The sequence below is a fragment of the Leopardus geoffroyi genome, chromosome B2 (assembly GCF_018350155.1).
Source record: "Leopardus geoffroyi isolate Oge1 chromosome B2, O.geoffroyi_Oge1_pat1.0, whole genome shotgun sequence".
NCBI classification, from domain to species: domain Eukaryota; kingdom Metazoa; phylum Chordata; class Mammalia; order Carnivora; family Felidae; genus Leopardus; species Leopardus geoffroyi.
In genome coordinates, this window is record NC_059332.1 from 13,679,709 (window position 1) to 13,693,821 (window position 14,113).

At 47.5% G+C, this 14,113-nt stretch overlaps 1 protein-coding gene across 7 annotated transcripts in view; it reads right to left on the minus strand.

Annotated features, from left to right (window-relative positions):
* Nucleotides 1-14,113, minus strand: part of JARID2 (jumonji and AT-rich interaction domain containing 2) — a 275,699-nt gene that overhangs the window by 145,853 nt on the left and 115,733 nt on the right. For all 7 annotated transcript variants that reach the window (XM_045497328.1, XM_045497331.1, XM_045497332.1 and 4 more), the window contains one exon: nt 3,282-3,417. In XM_045497328.1, coding sequence (XP_045353284.1) covers nt 3,282-3,417 — 136 coding nt within the window. The remainder of the gene's footprint in view (nt 1-3,281; nt 3,418-14,113) is intronic.

A 14,113-nucleotide genomic window follows, 5' to 3' on the forward strand; every position in this document is an offset into this window, starting at 1 on the left:
GGAGGTGCTGGTTCAGCGTTCTAGCACGCCAAGGGTTTGGCGAAGTGACGTCAATCCGTTCTCCAATCAGATAACAGTACGGCAAGCCTATTCTATTTGTGAACACAAAATATTACTTGAACGTGGAATTTTCCCCAGTAACTCCGGTGAGACCGGTAACCCAGAAACACCTCTGAAAAGTGATCCAGTGAAAATTAAGATGTGTTTTCAATACCGCCGTTAAAAAGATACGGTGTCCTTTTCATCCCTCTGTCTTCCAAAGTACTGGATTCAAAAGCTCCGCGGATGGAGTTGTAATTCCAATTCTGCTACCGCATTGCAGACAGCCGTGTCACCTTGGAGAAGTCACCACCACACAGAGCACTCACAAAGCCCCACAAGGACATTTTGGTCAGCTCACAGATGACAAGAGCAGGGGTCTCGGAGGTAGGTCAGTACCCAAGGTCCCCCGCTGCAAAGCATGAAAAGGGGGAGGCGGCAGCACAGGGGCAGCAGTTAGCCCTCCCGCCAATCTGGGCACAGGAACCTGCTCTGATCCTTGTCTCGTCACTTTCCTTGCCCGTGTCCTAACAAGGGCTCTGTACGGGGCGGCTTCAAAACCCTACCGCCAGACAAATTTCTCTGACAATTAACACTGGACCGATGGAGTTCAGTTTTTACAAGAGAAATCTCAAAAGGTTAGATCGCTCACCAAAACAAAACACCAAAAAACAAACATGCACCTTGCAGGGCTGTGAAAACCTACTCCCCTACTAACCTATTTTCATCTGCCCCCAGGGCAGAACCCCAAGACAGCGTGCAGTGCACAGCTTAAGACGAGGTCATCATTCTACCATGCCGAGTATGCACGAGGAGTACGAAGCAACCATTCAAACAGGGGACATGCTCACAGGCACACACATGCGTGCACACACGGAACACTGCTTGCAATCATCCTACCACCAACCTCAGCTGCCAAAAAAGTCTGGGACGCTCTCCATGTTTTCTGCTTTCTCTGCACCGTGCCCCCTAGGAGAGCATGGCTGAGGTTTGAGGACCTACAGAGAAGGAGCTGCTAGTCTCCCAAGCTCTCTGGGACGCCCCCAAAGACAAAGCACAATTCAACCTGTTGGCTGCCCTTAAGAAAATTATTCTTGAAACAGAGTCGCGTTTACTCAGAACAGCTATGGAAATCCAAGGTACAGAATGACAAAAACGTGGACTCGGACCATTGGCTCCACTGACACCAACAAGAAGTGGAAACAGGCCTATTCACAGCAATTTCACCACCGAGAGAGAGAGAGAGAGAGAGAGAGAGAGAGAGACAGAGAGAGAGACAGAGAGAGAGAGAGACAGAGACACACCTTGGGGTCTTGGTGCTTAAACAAGAAAATGAGAAGTCCGTCTTTATCAGCAGGAAATACGAACTACTACAACAAAAGCCTCTTTTTTGTTGTTGAACGAATTCTTATACTAGTTTCATAAAGTCTTCAACAATCCCAGGAACAAGGTCTTTGCCACTTTTCTCAGAACCTCTTCCTCAGCACCGTCAAGCCCTTGACAAGGGCGGTAGAAAACGAGAGCTATGTGTGGTCAGCTAGCTGGCAGGGCAGGTTCCCTCTTAAAAGAACAAAAGGTAAAGTTTGTCACCTAAATTCCACCTTGATTTAATCCTGGACACCCGGCTAACTTGTCCGAAAAGCTGATTTTTTCTCCGTTGGGTTGTTTTCTGTGAACAGATTCCAAAACCACGAAGGCATCTCCCTTCCTAAATAGCAGAACGAGAGCACGCCTGATCACAACAGTAAGAACTACACCCCCAGCAGCTAGCGCTCTATTGTAACTCCAGGACTCAGGGATGTTCTCTCCCCCCCCCCCATCACCCGCCCCCCACCCACCCCGGATAAAAAACGTAAAGCAAATCACCATCTTCACTGTGAAGCCGAGAACACGAATGATCACATCACATCACACGTGGCTCCAGATTCTATACCTGTGACAACACATTCTACAACTTACCTTCTACCTTTTGACTCAAAAACAAAAGCCGGGGGCGGGGGGGGGCGGCCCTTCCCACGCATGTTGGCTCAGACTTCAGGGGCTTCTGGTTTCAAGTCACACAGTACTAGAAGCAGACAGGGACAGACGGGGGGGTGGGGGCAGTGGCAGGGAGGGCATCATCTCCGAAAGCACTGCCATGGCTCTGTGCAAACAGAGTGGCAACAGGTCCCGCCTGTAAGCACTGGTTCCAAGAAGAGGCTCCCAGACAACCCACCGTACAACTAAGCAGAATGGAAAGAAACTGGAGGCCCTAAGTGAACCTGTCACCCTGCACCCTGGCATGCTGCCAAATGCCCTCCAAATGCCTCTATTACCCCATGACCAGAGCAAAGACTCTGAGACAGAACAATCCCCTCCTTCCGTATCTGCTTGCTCCAAGCAGGTACAAACCAGAACACGATCGATTCATTCACATTTCTCTGTAATCCTAAAGGACGAACAAAGTTGGACAGAGCCTGGGATGTCACCACGACCACATCCCCTGCAACGAAATACAGACTGTGACCGGAAGCTCGGTTATGATCATCGGAGGGTTCCAATTCCACCGTGCTAACCCTGTTCTCCAAAGAGACATCAGTTTCCCTCCAGGCTTCAAGGATCCATCTGATAATCATACAGGTGCACTTCCACAGGCGCGGGCATTCTATGCCACCGTATACCAGCCTCCACATAACAACCTGCCCGGCCTGATCAACAAGGAAGCAGGTACTTAGGAGGCTATGAGCCAGAGAGCAGGAAGGGGAGGAGGCAAATGGTAGACCTAAGCTGCTTCCTATACAATCAGGGGAGAAGAACCAGCAGACAGTAGGGAGGTATCCATAGGAGAGAATCTAGGACTGCCCTCAGTTGTGGGAATCAGCACTTTAAACCTTACAAACCTTCTTACTGGTTCCCTAAGACCATCAGGGGAGAACCGCCCCACATCGCAGCAAAGTAGAAAGGCAGAGATCCACAGAAACACCTGTTAAGACAGACTACGTTCAACCCAGGACCTAGTAGAAATCAGATCACAGCCCTGGTCTTATCTACAGGGACCAGACTAATTAAGGCACCCTGCAAATTATATTACACAGCATATAAAGGAGCATAAAAGAAATGAATCTATAAACCCAGTAGGATGTCCAAAATAACTGCCAAGAGGGGCCTAGCCCGAGAAGCACAAGCTGCCCAGATCACATCCAATTCAGAAACAAGGCCGTGCCCGAAGACATCATCCAATTCCAACAAGATGGTCGACTCACCATTCACGGTCTTCAGGCTCCCAGCAATGCCTTCCCCGTGCTGCCTCTTCTGGGCATTCTTGAACTCCTTCAGAGACAGATAGAGGACTTTCCGCACCACCCTTTCTTCTGACCATGGAATCCCATCGCTGTCATCCTGCAGAAACAGGAAAGAGAGAAGGGAAAGCACTTAACACAAGCAGCAAGTAAATATGAAGAATCAAAAGAAACGTTAAAGAAAATTCCGAAGTATCAGAGCGAGATGCACTTCCAGGGGATCACGTCATCCTGTGGTAATGGTTCGTTCAGCACGACCTTCCTGACGTCTGGAGAGTCCCCAGGAAAGCTAACCCACGGACCATAAAAGGGGGTGGAAAGACAACCACCAGCTCGCCTCCTTTACACACCTTTACGCCCACATACCCTCATTAACCAAGAATACTCAAGTTCTATATTCCTGGCAACATTTCGAAACAGGAGTCCGTACCCCCAAAAGCACAGGTGTAATGAACCACTGTACTGGAGTGTCTGAGGAATTCTGGGACGTGTGCTGCCTCACACATATGCGCCGCACTCTTCTAGAAACTGCTGCCATTGGCACTGGGGGCTAGGGGGTTGGTGCTGCCTTCAAAGAATTTACAATTCGGTCAGAAGAAGTGAAATTGGATCTGTACTGACCTCTTAAGGAAATGAGCCCTGAATGAGAGAGACAGAGCACAGCAGAAAAGGGCAATGGATCCTGGCGGAGCAGAGAACTGGGAGGCAGGGGCAGGAGGTTTGGGAAGGGGTGACGTAAAGAAAACATAAAGAAGAAAAAGAAATACACACAGGTTAATAACAGGTCTTGAAGGTCTAATTAGCGTGGCTCCCTTAGGTCTGTGGTATCAGATGCAATGCAAGTTCTGGAGAGGAACAGAACAAGGGAAGGCGAGGTTGGGCGGGTTGGGGGTGGGGAAAATCCCAACAACCAGCAGCCAGGCCAGAGACCATCCGAGCCATTCCAGTAGCGGCCACAGAAAAACAGAGGACAATCCAGAAGCGCCAAGAGGAGGAGGGGAGGGCGCCAACCAGCAGGGAAACCAGAAGCTACATCTGGAAACATGGAGATGGTGGGTACCAGGACGAAGTGGAGGCAATGGTCGCAGGGAACCAGCAAGAAGGTCTGTAAGGCTCAAAGCGCCAATTCCCACGGCTAAGGACAGTCCTAGATTCTCTCCTATGGATACCTGCCTACCGTCCGCTAATCGAAGAAGTCCTTATATTCACATACTTGCTTCAAAGACTTAACGCATTTGATAATAGTTCAACTTAGAGAACGAAGGATCGGAGCTTCTCAGATCCTTCGGGCTTAGAAGATCAAGGCAAATATTAATGCCCTGGGTAAATGCAGGAAGGCGAATCTTGGATACTTCGGGTTCCTTTTGCTCTAACGGAAGACCTCAAGAGTCAAGCCGGCACTGTTGTCCTGCATGCCCGACAGAACTGGTTTCTCCTCCCGTAAAAGCTCCCTGGGACTAGGTATGGGAGCCAGATGACCGGAGGTCTTTTCCAGCTCTTAAACTCCTAAATTCTGCGTCAACACAAACTACATCTTAGAAATCCAACCACACAGAGACTCTAAGCCCTAAATAACTTGAAGCTGCACTCTGGTTAAGCTTCCAGGATTTTCCCAGAAAGAGAGCCATCCTCCGTCTTCCGTACTAAAGGGAAAGAGAGCCCTGAGAAAGACGAGCTGGGATTTCCACCTGCCCCACGACACCCTTCACGCCTGCCCATCTGCCAACTGAGATTTCCGGTAGCTCCAGAGGAAGGAGGCACATCCTGTCTTCCTGGCCGTGTTCCCTGAGATGCAGGAGAGCTCTACTAAACCAGACCAGGGTGGTGGTGGGGGGGTCGAGGTTCGAACCCAGGGGCTGAAAGAAGCCAGTGAATTGCCTCAGGAGCCCATGGAATTTCTCCACTGCTACTGCGAACAAGTCGCTCTCTACCTTCCAGTTTACACGGTTAACAAACAGAAAAATGAAGCACCTGACCAGACCCCGTTTGCAAAGCCCAAATAACCAATCTGAGTAAAAAAGAGGCAGAGGACTGACCCATACGACGCACAAAAGGCACAAAAGAAAAAGAATCCGCTGTTCCACCGGCTCCTCTAGCTGATCCGTTGCAACTGGGATGATAAACTTTAACTCCTCCTCAAGTTCAACACAGCGCGGCTGCAATCTCATCGTTTCTCAGCAGCCAGGTAAGGCGGCCTGGCAGAATTCTCTTCTTCATGCTCAGAGTCCTATTCTCATGTAACGCCGATGTAATTACAGACTATTATTTCCTCATACCCACCGTTTGTAAGTGATAAAACCCCCAAATAGCTTCCAATGCAAAAATGCCTGCAATGATTTACTGCATCGTGTTCAGACTGGTGGCTTCGTTCTGACTTCGGGCCTCCACACAAGAGAATTATACCCCTACAACTAGTGTCTAATTAAAACATAAACCATGGGAGATGAAACCGCCCGCAAAGGAAGATGCATTTAAGGTTCACTTACTGACAAAAGACGCTTCATGAAACCTATAAAGTACTTTAACTACAGGAGAAGCAAATCCATGACCCAGATTATGGGGTTTCAAATTCTAGACATTTAAAAAAAAAAAAAAAAAAAAAGGCAAACTTTTTTTTTTTTGGAAACACAAGAGTTCTTTTATATAATGTACCGTGCTGGTCAAGCCTGGTCACCTCCCTCGGTGTTGAAGCGAGACACAATAAGGTAATAAGGGATTCTGTTCTGTTTCCAAAAGCACAATGAGGAGGTCATAATTCAGAAATTAAAACTCAGGCTGCTTTTCACAGCTGCGGGGTCATGATGAGTCACCCTATCCTAAGCCAGGAGAGGCTGGCACTCCCCCTTCGTGAAGCTGCCTGACGCAGAAAGCCCAAGTGTAGCCTGCACCCAATGAGGGGGCAACACAGGGCTGAATGCCCAAGTTGTAGGTCACAGAAAGTCTACAAGAAGGTACCTCGGGTCCTTAACGGTCACTTAGAACAGTCCAGTACGGAGCGCTCTACGAAACAGCCCTGACAGAACGATCATGAACACTTCTCTAAGAGTTTATGGCTTTTTTATTTCCTCCCCTTCAATGGTCATTTAACCAATTTCATCAGCCATTTAAACAATGGCGGCATGGGGTCAGGAAATCCTGTTCACCATGTATATATATCCCAGCCCCTAGGACAAGCCTGCTAGAGTAAGAGCTCGATAAACCTTTCTGGAAACAGAAGACTCAAGTGCAAGCTCGCTTCCCACTAGGTTTACCCACATGTGGCCTGCCTGTCCCTAACCTTACGAACATCCTGGGCATTTTAAGTGGAGTGCATGAAATCTCTATTGTTTTCTTAATGTAAATTACAGCTACCCCCATAAAACAGTCCCCACAGTGCTAATCCAAAAGGGCTGGCTACCCTTCTCTCCCTCCCTCCCTCCCTCTCTCTCTCTCTCTCAGCAGTAAGCTTGCCAACATACCAGAGCCCTCCTATTCAATCCACCTAGTTCCCTACAAGAAAATGGCACCCATCTGGAAATCCACGTGGCCTCATAGGGCCCAAACCTAATGACCCTGTCAGAGTCCCGTACCTTGAGCTAAATACTGACTAATTCCTTCAACAAAACACTTAATTCTCTCTAGCTCCAGCTGCACAGGCTCCTCCCCCTTTCTCTCTATCACTCAGGACTCTCCCATTCTGTTCCCCCTCCCACCCTCTATATTCAATTATACATCCCCAAATCACAATTTTCAAATCAACTGATATTCCACTCATGCCTCTGAGTTGACAATTCCAAATAATCCCCTCCGACCTTCCCTAGACACCTTCAGGCCATGTGGCTCTCTGGGCAGATGGAATCACGGAAGATTGGACAGTGTGGCACTGAACAGAGAGAGATCCTTTCCTGGATTCCTTTGGGATGCTCCCCTAAAACCAAGTATCTAGTCCCTTCTGGTTTACTGGTCAGCTTAATAAAAGACGACAAAGAGAGGCTGTAGCCACTGTCAGGAGTCCAGTGGCTTTATTCTGATACAAATTCGGTCACCCAGAGTGTATCAGTTTTTTTAAGTTTTTATTTGAGAGAGAGCGAGAGAGCGAGTGCACACACAAGCAGGAGAGGAGCAGAGAAAGAGGGATAGAGAGAATCCCAAGCAGGCTCCATGCCGTCATCATGAAGCCCAATGTGGGGCTGGAACTCACGAACCGTGAGATCATGACCTGAGCTGAAACCAAGAGTCGGATGCTTAACCAACTGAGCTACCCAGGCACCTCCCAAGCGTGTCAGGTTCTTTTTATGAATTTCCTCAAAGATTTTTTTAACCTCTTGCCATTGGGGTGTCATTTAGACCTGAGTTTTTACATTTCACCCCATTATTGGGGAAGCACAATTCAAGCCCCCAAACAACCAAACATACCACCTTCCCTCGGTCCCATCCCCTAATTCCTTAACCTGTAGTTCCCCAACCACAAAACAAAATGCTCTGCAAATACTGATATAAATAAGAATATCTGGGTCTCCTGACCCAATTTTAAGAAGAAAAAGAACAACAACAACAAATCACAAGGATCTAGATTCACTTTACTATTCTGACTACTAAAAGTCACTTTCTTCAGCAAATGGAAAATTGAGCATTAAGGCTTTACAAAGTCAAAGTGAAAAAAAATGCAGAAGTGACAGGGATTTCTTATCACTTGAAAAATCTCTGCCATTCTTTGAAATAACTGGAGAATCTCTCATCAAAAATGGCAGCTGGTCAGGGATTAAACTTGAAATGCTTATGGTCATCATCTTTTATTGAAGGAAAAAAAAACAAACCACAGCATGACCCGTAACGGCTCCAAGTCCCGTAATAAGACACGTGAGAACATGGGAGCGCCAGCCTAGCACATGAAGACCCCACGCTTGTGGGGGACGGCATCACCTGACAATACCCCAAAGCTCACATCCAGGTTGAAGATTTGCAAAGCCTGCTACCACCTCCTTTTAGTTTAAAATGGGTGGGAAAGGAAGACATCACAAATATCTTTAAAAAAAAAAAAAAAAAAAAAAGAGTTTCAATGTCTTGCCCAAAAGGTCACACAGCTGGAGAGAAACGAGAGCTGCCATGTGAGGTCAACTGGTCCACGCCAGAGGGCAGGTGCCCAAAGCAAAGTTTCAAAACTCAGTAATTTAATCTCAGGGAGAACACGTCAAACATGTAACTCCCAATGACTCCTAATTGGTAATAACATTAAGATTACTCATTTCAAGAGGTGAATATAAATGTTATATGAAAAAACAATCTATGAGCAGCTCTAGCTGGAGGCCGGTAAAAGAACAGGAAGGGGAGGGATTATTATTTACTGGTCTCTACAACTACCTCAGTTCTAAGGTCATCTCTCAAGGCATCCTTATGCAATCTGTCCAGGTCTGACTGATAGTTACGGCTTTAAATCCTGGTCATCTTGACTTAGGAGAAGGGAAGACGAAGATGGAAATGCATGGGCTAGAGGGAAACATTTCGGGTTTTTAAAAACCTTTTCTAGCCATTACAATTATTTTAAAAACGAAATAGGACCCATCCGATGGGAGGTACTTCATTTCCTACCACTTGTGAGCAAACTAAGAAGAGATTTAAGCATCACAGATAGAGTGACCAAGTAATTTATCATCCCAACCAAGGACATCGTAAATAATGATACAGGAACAACTGGTGGAAACGGGGGCACAGGTCAACCAACCAATTATACTAGGTCCCTTCCAGGAGGTAGGAAGCAATGAGGCAATGAGGTCTAACAGCAGAGATCATTTTGAACCACATCACCAAATAAAAATAACGCCAACCAGGAATGCAGTGTGATACACACCTGTGTTTCAAACGGACATCCAGAACCTCCCACCAAGGTTTTAAAGGTCAGCCTGCTGGGGGGGAATCCCTAAGGACAGGCACCATTAAAGATGGCGTTACATTCCACAGAAATCACTCCTGCTTCTACAGGGAGGGGGCACAGGAAGTCAACTGTTCCTCATGGTAAGTAGCGTGGGGGAGGGGGGACGGATTGGGAAGGAAGAGAATGTTCACATTTACAGGTAGGAAGACCTTCGAACACAAAACCTCCGTGGTATATAAGCTTATACAAGTGCAAAGACAGGATTCGTGTTTGGATGACAGCTACTGGAAGACTTAACCAACACCACCTCCCCGTGTACATATCCTATCTCTATCCACCTTGTCCAGGCTTCGGAATGGAGGGATTTGTGACTTTCCAGCCCTTTTTAAATGACAATGAAGTGATGGAACACCCTGGGTGGCTTAGTCAGTGGAGTCCGTGAGGCTCCTGGGCTCTTCATTCTGGCCCGGGTCAGGATCTCAAGGTTCCCAAGTTGAGCCCTACACCGGGCTCTGTGTGGAGAACGTGGACCCTGCTGGAGATTCTCTCTCTCCCTCTCTGCCCCTTCGCTGCTCACACTGTCTCTTTCCCCCTTCCCCCCCCCACCCTTCCTCCCTCTCAAAATAAGTAAACATTAAAAAAGAGAGAGAGAGAGAGAGAGAGAGAGAGGCGCAACTGGGTGGCCCAGTCGGTTAAGCATCTGTCTGACTCTGACTTCGGCTCAGCTCATGATCTCTGGGTTCAGGAGTTCAAGCACCAGATCAGGCTTTCTGCTGTTGGCACAGAGCCCGCTTCGGATCTGGACGCTCCCCCCCCCCCACCTCTGCCCCACCCTGTTGAAACTCTCCCTCAAAAATAAACATGAAAAATAAATTAATAAAATAAAAAATGAAACTGCAGTGCACAATGCCCAATTCCAATACTCACCCCTCCCCCCTAAGTTGTATTAACAAGAACTAAACACTTCATGGGGGGGGGGGGGGCGGGGAGGGAGGAGGAAGCGGGAGGAATCTGTCAAATACACAGAGCCAAACAATAAGGAGGCAAAATCTGAAAGACCGGGTTGGCGAGGGAGGGGAGGAGGAAGAACTGATGGCATCTTCTTTCCTTTTTCCATGGAGAAGGACTGGAAACCTATCCACGAATGCCTTTTCTTCTCAGAAGCAGCTCTGCATATACCTGCTGGTTAAGTCGCCCTACTTAACACAATTTGTTGTTGTCTGAAATGCCAGCCTCTTCTATCAACAGTTTGGGAAGAGAACAATGAAAGCACTCCCCCCTCCAAAAAAAGGTGGGGGGGGGGAGTGTTGTTGACTTCTTGGCACGGATTCAACATAAACAAGGATTTATGAAGCCAAAAATAAGTAAGAGAAAATACTGAAGAAAAATGTGAGCGGTAGAACTTAGGCTAAAACTAACATTTCTTCCCTTTTAACAAAAGGCGTTTTCTCCGTTACAAGACTCTCGTAAATCCATTCGATGCCAATCCACTTTCTGTCAATTCCATGAACTGGATCAACTATCAATATTCAAAACAGCAAAGAAAGATCAGGGGAATATTCACATCTAGAAAGACAAGTGGCCAGGAAACCACGGACTTCCTGAACTCGTGAAGGATGTTGCTCCGCCGTGACTTTAAACGAAAAGCACTTCCAGCAGCAAATTTTCTCCGAGAGACACGCTTCCTGGGATAAAGCAAACAGCCTAAAAATGCTTATGCAAGGAAGAGTTTTACTTCTTCCAAACTCCCATTAAATAATGTGTACTTATCTTTGATTACCACCTATTTATATAAAAAAAAAAAAAAAGCCACAGCTGAAATTGGATTAAGAACTTCTGCTCAAAACGATTTATTGCATAACACAACTCTGACAGCCTGATTCTCCGGCCACCAACTGAGCCTTTATAAAAATCTGCTGGGCAGCTGCCAAGTCAGCTCTTTTGCGTCTGAGCATGTCAGACATTGCTGTTGTCAAGGCAGCAACAGCATGGGCTGCAACATCCCCACGTTCATGGTTAAACGGCACAGCCAGGGAACAGCACAGAGGGCCAGCAACAAGGGTTCCACCTTCCTGCAGCCCTTCCTCTGACAGTCTGGGGGTCTCGACAACATCAAAAAGGCCCAAGATCTACAGCAGGGTTATCTCCAAGAATCCAGCAGAAATCTGGGTTGACCATCTTCGGTGTAGGGAGTGGGGAAAGAAAAGAAAATCAAGTTACAAGGAAATACTTGACCAGGGTCTTTGGAAAGACCCATCAGAATGAGGGAACGACTCGGCATCAGCAGTGGGGACGGGGACTCCACAAGGATGTCATTTGGGAATACGTTCTTAACAAGCAGGTTCCCAAAGACTCCTAACAGATTTGGATTTTTTCATCATTAAAGCCTTCCTATCTGAAGAATACACTCCCCCCCCCCAACAAAATTTTCCCCAAATAGCATATTCTAAACCTGCACTAACCAAATGGCCATGTGGCTATTTACAATTAATTAAAAACGATGCTCCAAGTTGCACTAGACACATTTCAAGGGCTCAACAGCCACATGTCTCCCCTAAAACGGACAACACAGCTACAGAAGGTTTCCATCATCACGGGAAATTCTAGAGCACACATTTGCACTTAATTGGATGGGGTTTCAAGGACTGTGTGCTACTTCCTCCTGCATTTCCACACGGTCCCCGAGACTCCTCAAAATAGGTACCTTTATGCTCAGCTTAGCAGGAAAATTCTGGAATATTCAATACTTTGCACAAGAATCCGAGTCTCCAGTAGGGGAGAACGATGTGAACTGCAAATAGCCACCCCTATATATAGCTCTCTGAAAAACCGGTCTCAGTCCTCCTTGCTACAGTGGCCTTGCAGTTTTGCAGGGAACATATAGGAAATCCAGGGGGTGGGGACTTTTGAGCCTACAAGTAAGCCCTGAAGACATAACACGTTAGTATGCCTTCAAGTCATTTTCTAAGGAATCTCCTACAGAACAATTCCTCCAGAATTAAGACTAGACAAAAAAAAAAGCCCCATCTTCCACCAGCCAGTTTCCAAGCACCAACAGAGTGACCCAAACCACTGAGGTGGATTCCTGCCCCCCACCTCCTGCCAGGACCAGTCAAGGGTTATGGGCCTTGAGCCTCGGCGGGGGGCAGAGGAGGCAATTTTTACCCTTTTGTTTCTTCCCCAGTGTTGGGGTCATTTTAGGTGTTTGACCAATAGCTGGCGTTTGCTGGCTTTTCTGGCTCAGCAGCGCCCCCATCCAGAAAATAAGTGTAAGTGTATATACGTGCCCAGGGGACGGACTGACGGACTGGCCAGGCTACATGACAAGCCAGTAGGTTGAATTTGGCCATTTTACACAAACTTTTCAAATTTATGAAAGCTATTTCAAATTACCAAGTTATTTTCAAACAGTTCAAATAAACCCTGTCTTTGGATTGAACATTATATAAATGGACACTGTGCCACATTTGTTCTAATACGTACTTGTCCCCTTTTCTCATTACCATCCAGCCCTCTCCAGACCGAACGACCACCCCGGAAGTGCTCTATGCCAGGTCATTACAGGCACGGGTCTCCAGAAACAATGCCAATGTCGGTTTCCCCCTCCATTAGCACTTTGCGCTAACAATGAATGGATACCACTATGTGGCAGGCCACAAGATACGTGTTTCTTGCACATATTCTCCTCTCCAAGTGGCCTACAAAGTATTCACACAAACATTCCTAAGCGACACACCTTAGGCACGGAGGTTGTTAAAAAAAGATCCCATCCTGATGGGTCGGTGTGACCACAGAGTACCTGCCGGGTGCCCTATCATCTCTGTGTTCCTGACACAACAGCCTGGGGTCTAGCACAGACTATGTACTCAAAACCAGTTCGGGGCGCCTGGGTGGCTCAGTAGGTTGAGCATCCACCTTTGGCTCGGGTCACGATCTCCCAGTTCGTGAGTTCGAGCCCCGCATGCATCAGGCTCGTGGCTGTCAGCACAGAGCCCACTTCGGATCCTCTGTCCCGAAAACCCCTCTTTGCCCCTCCCCCGGCTCACGCCCGCCCCCAAAAATAAACGCTAAACACACACATACTATGAGTGAGCACTTATAAACAGATGGAAAGCATAAAGAAAATAGTAGCCTGGAGGGAAGAGAGACCTGGGTTCCAATTCTAGAACTCGGTTTCCTCATGTGCAAAACCAACGAGCCAGGAGAATGACTGCCAACTTGAGCATCCGAGAGAAGCCATCACAAGGCTTGAAAGGCCCCCAGATTGTGGGCCCCACATCCACTCTCTCCCAGGTAATGCTGATGCTGCCAGCCCGCAGACCATGCGCTTTGAGAATCACAGGTGCACACTGGCCTGGTGACAGAAGGCACTTCCACCTGGCCTACGAAAACTGTTCCGCCACCACGAAATGCACTAGAATTGCCAAACCTAATGCAAACTTTCTATTAGCCACCTGATTCTCCCCCTGGCTTTCCTGTTTCCTCTCGGGGACCTTCCACTAGGATTCTCCTGCCCCTCCCAATCTGTAACGATCTTAACACCCATGATGTCTATTTCATTCTCTTAACACTCTCCTCCCTCCTCTCCTTGCTCCGACCTCCCTGTGGGATTCTACCTCCATCATCCCTGCCACCGCCCTCCTGGCTGCCCAGGGTTTGGAATCTTAAGTGGGACTCCTGCTTCTTTCTCATTAATCACGTTCAGTCTCTAAATCCAGTTATACTGCTGTGCGTCCTTCCAGATACAGATTAAAACAACGCCCTCATCTCCCCTCCTACAGAGGAGACCTTCCAAAATGAGGGCCACCAACCAATCCCTAGTGCAACCATCCCCCCCCACCCCCCCCCACACACACACAAGGTCTCTAAAAACACAGCTACAGGAGTTACTCTCTAAAACAAAACAAAAAAAAAAAACCCAAAAAGCAAAAAAAACAATACAGGT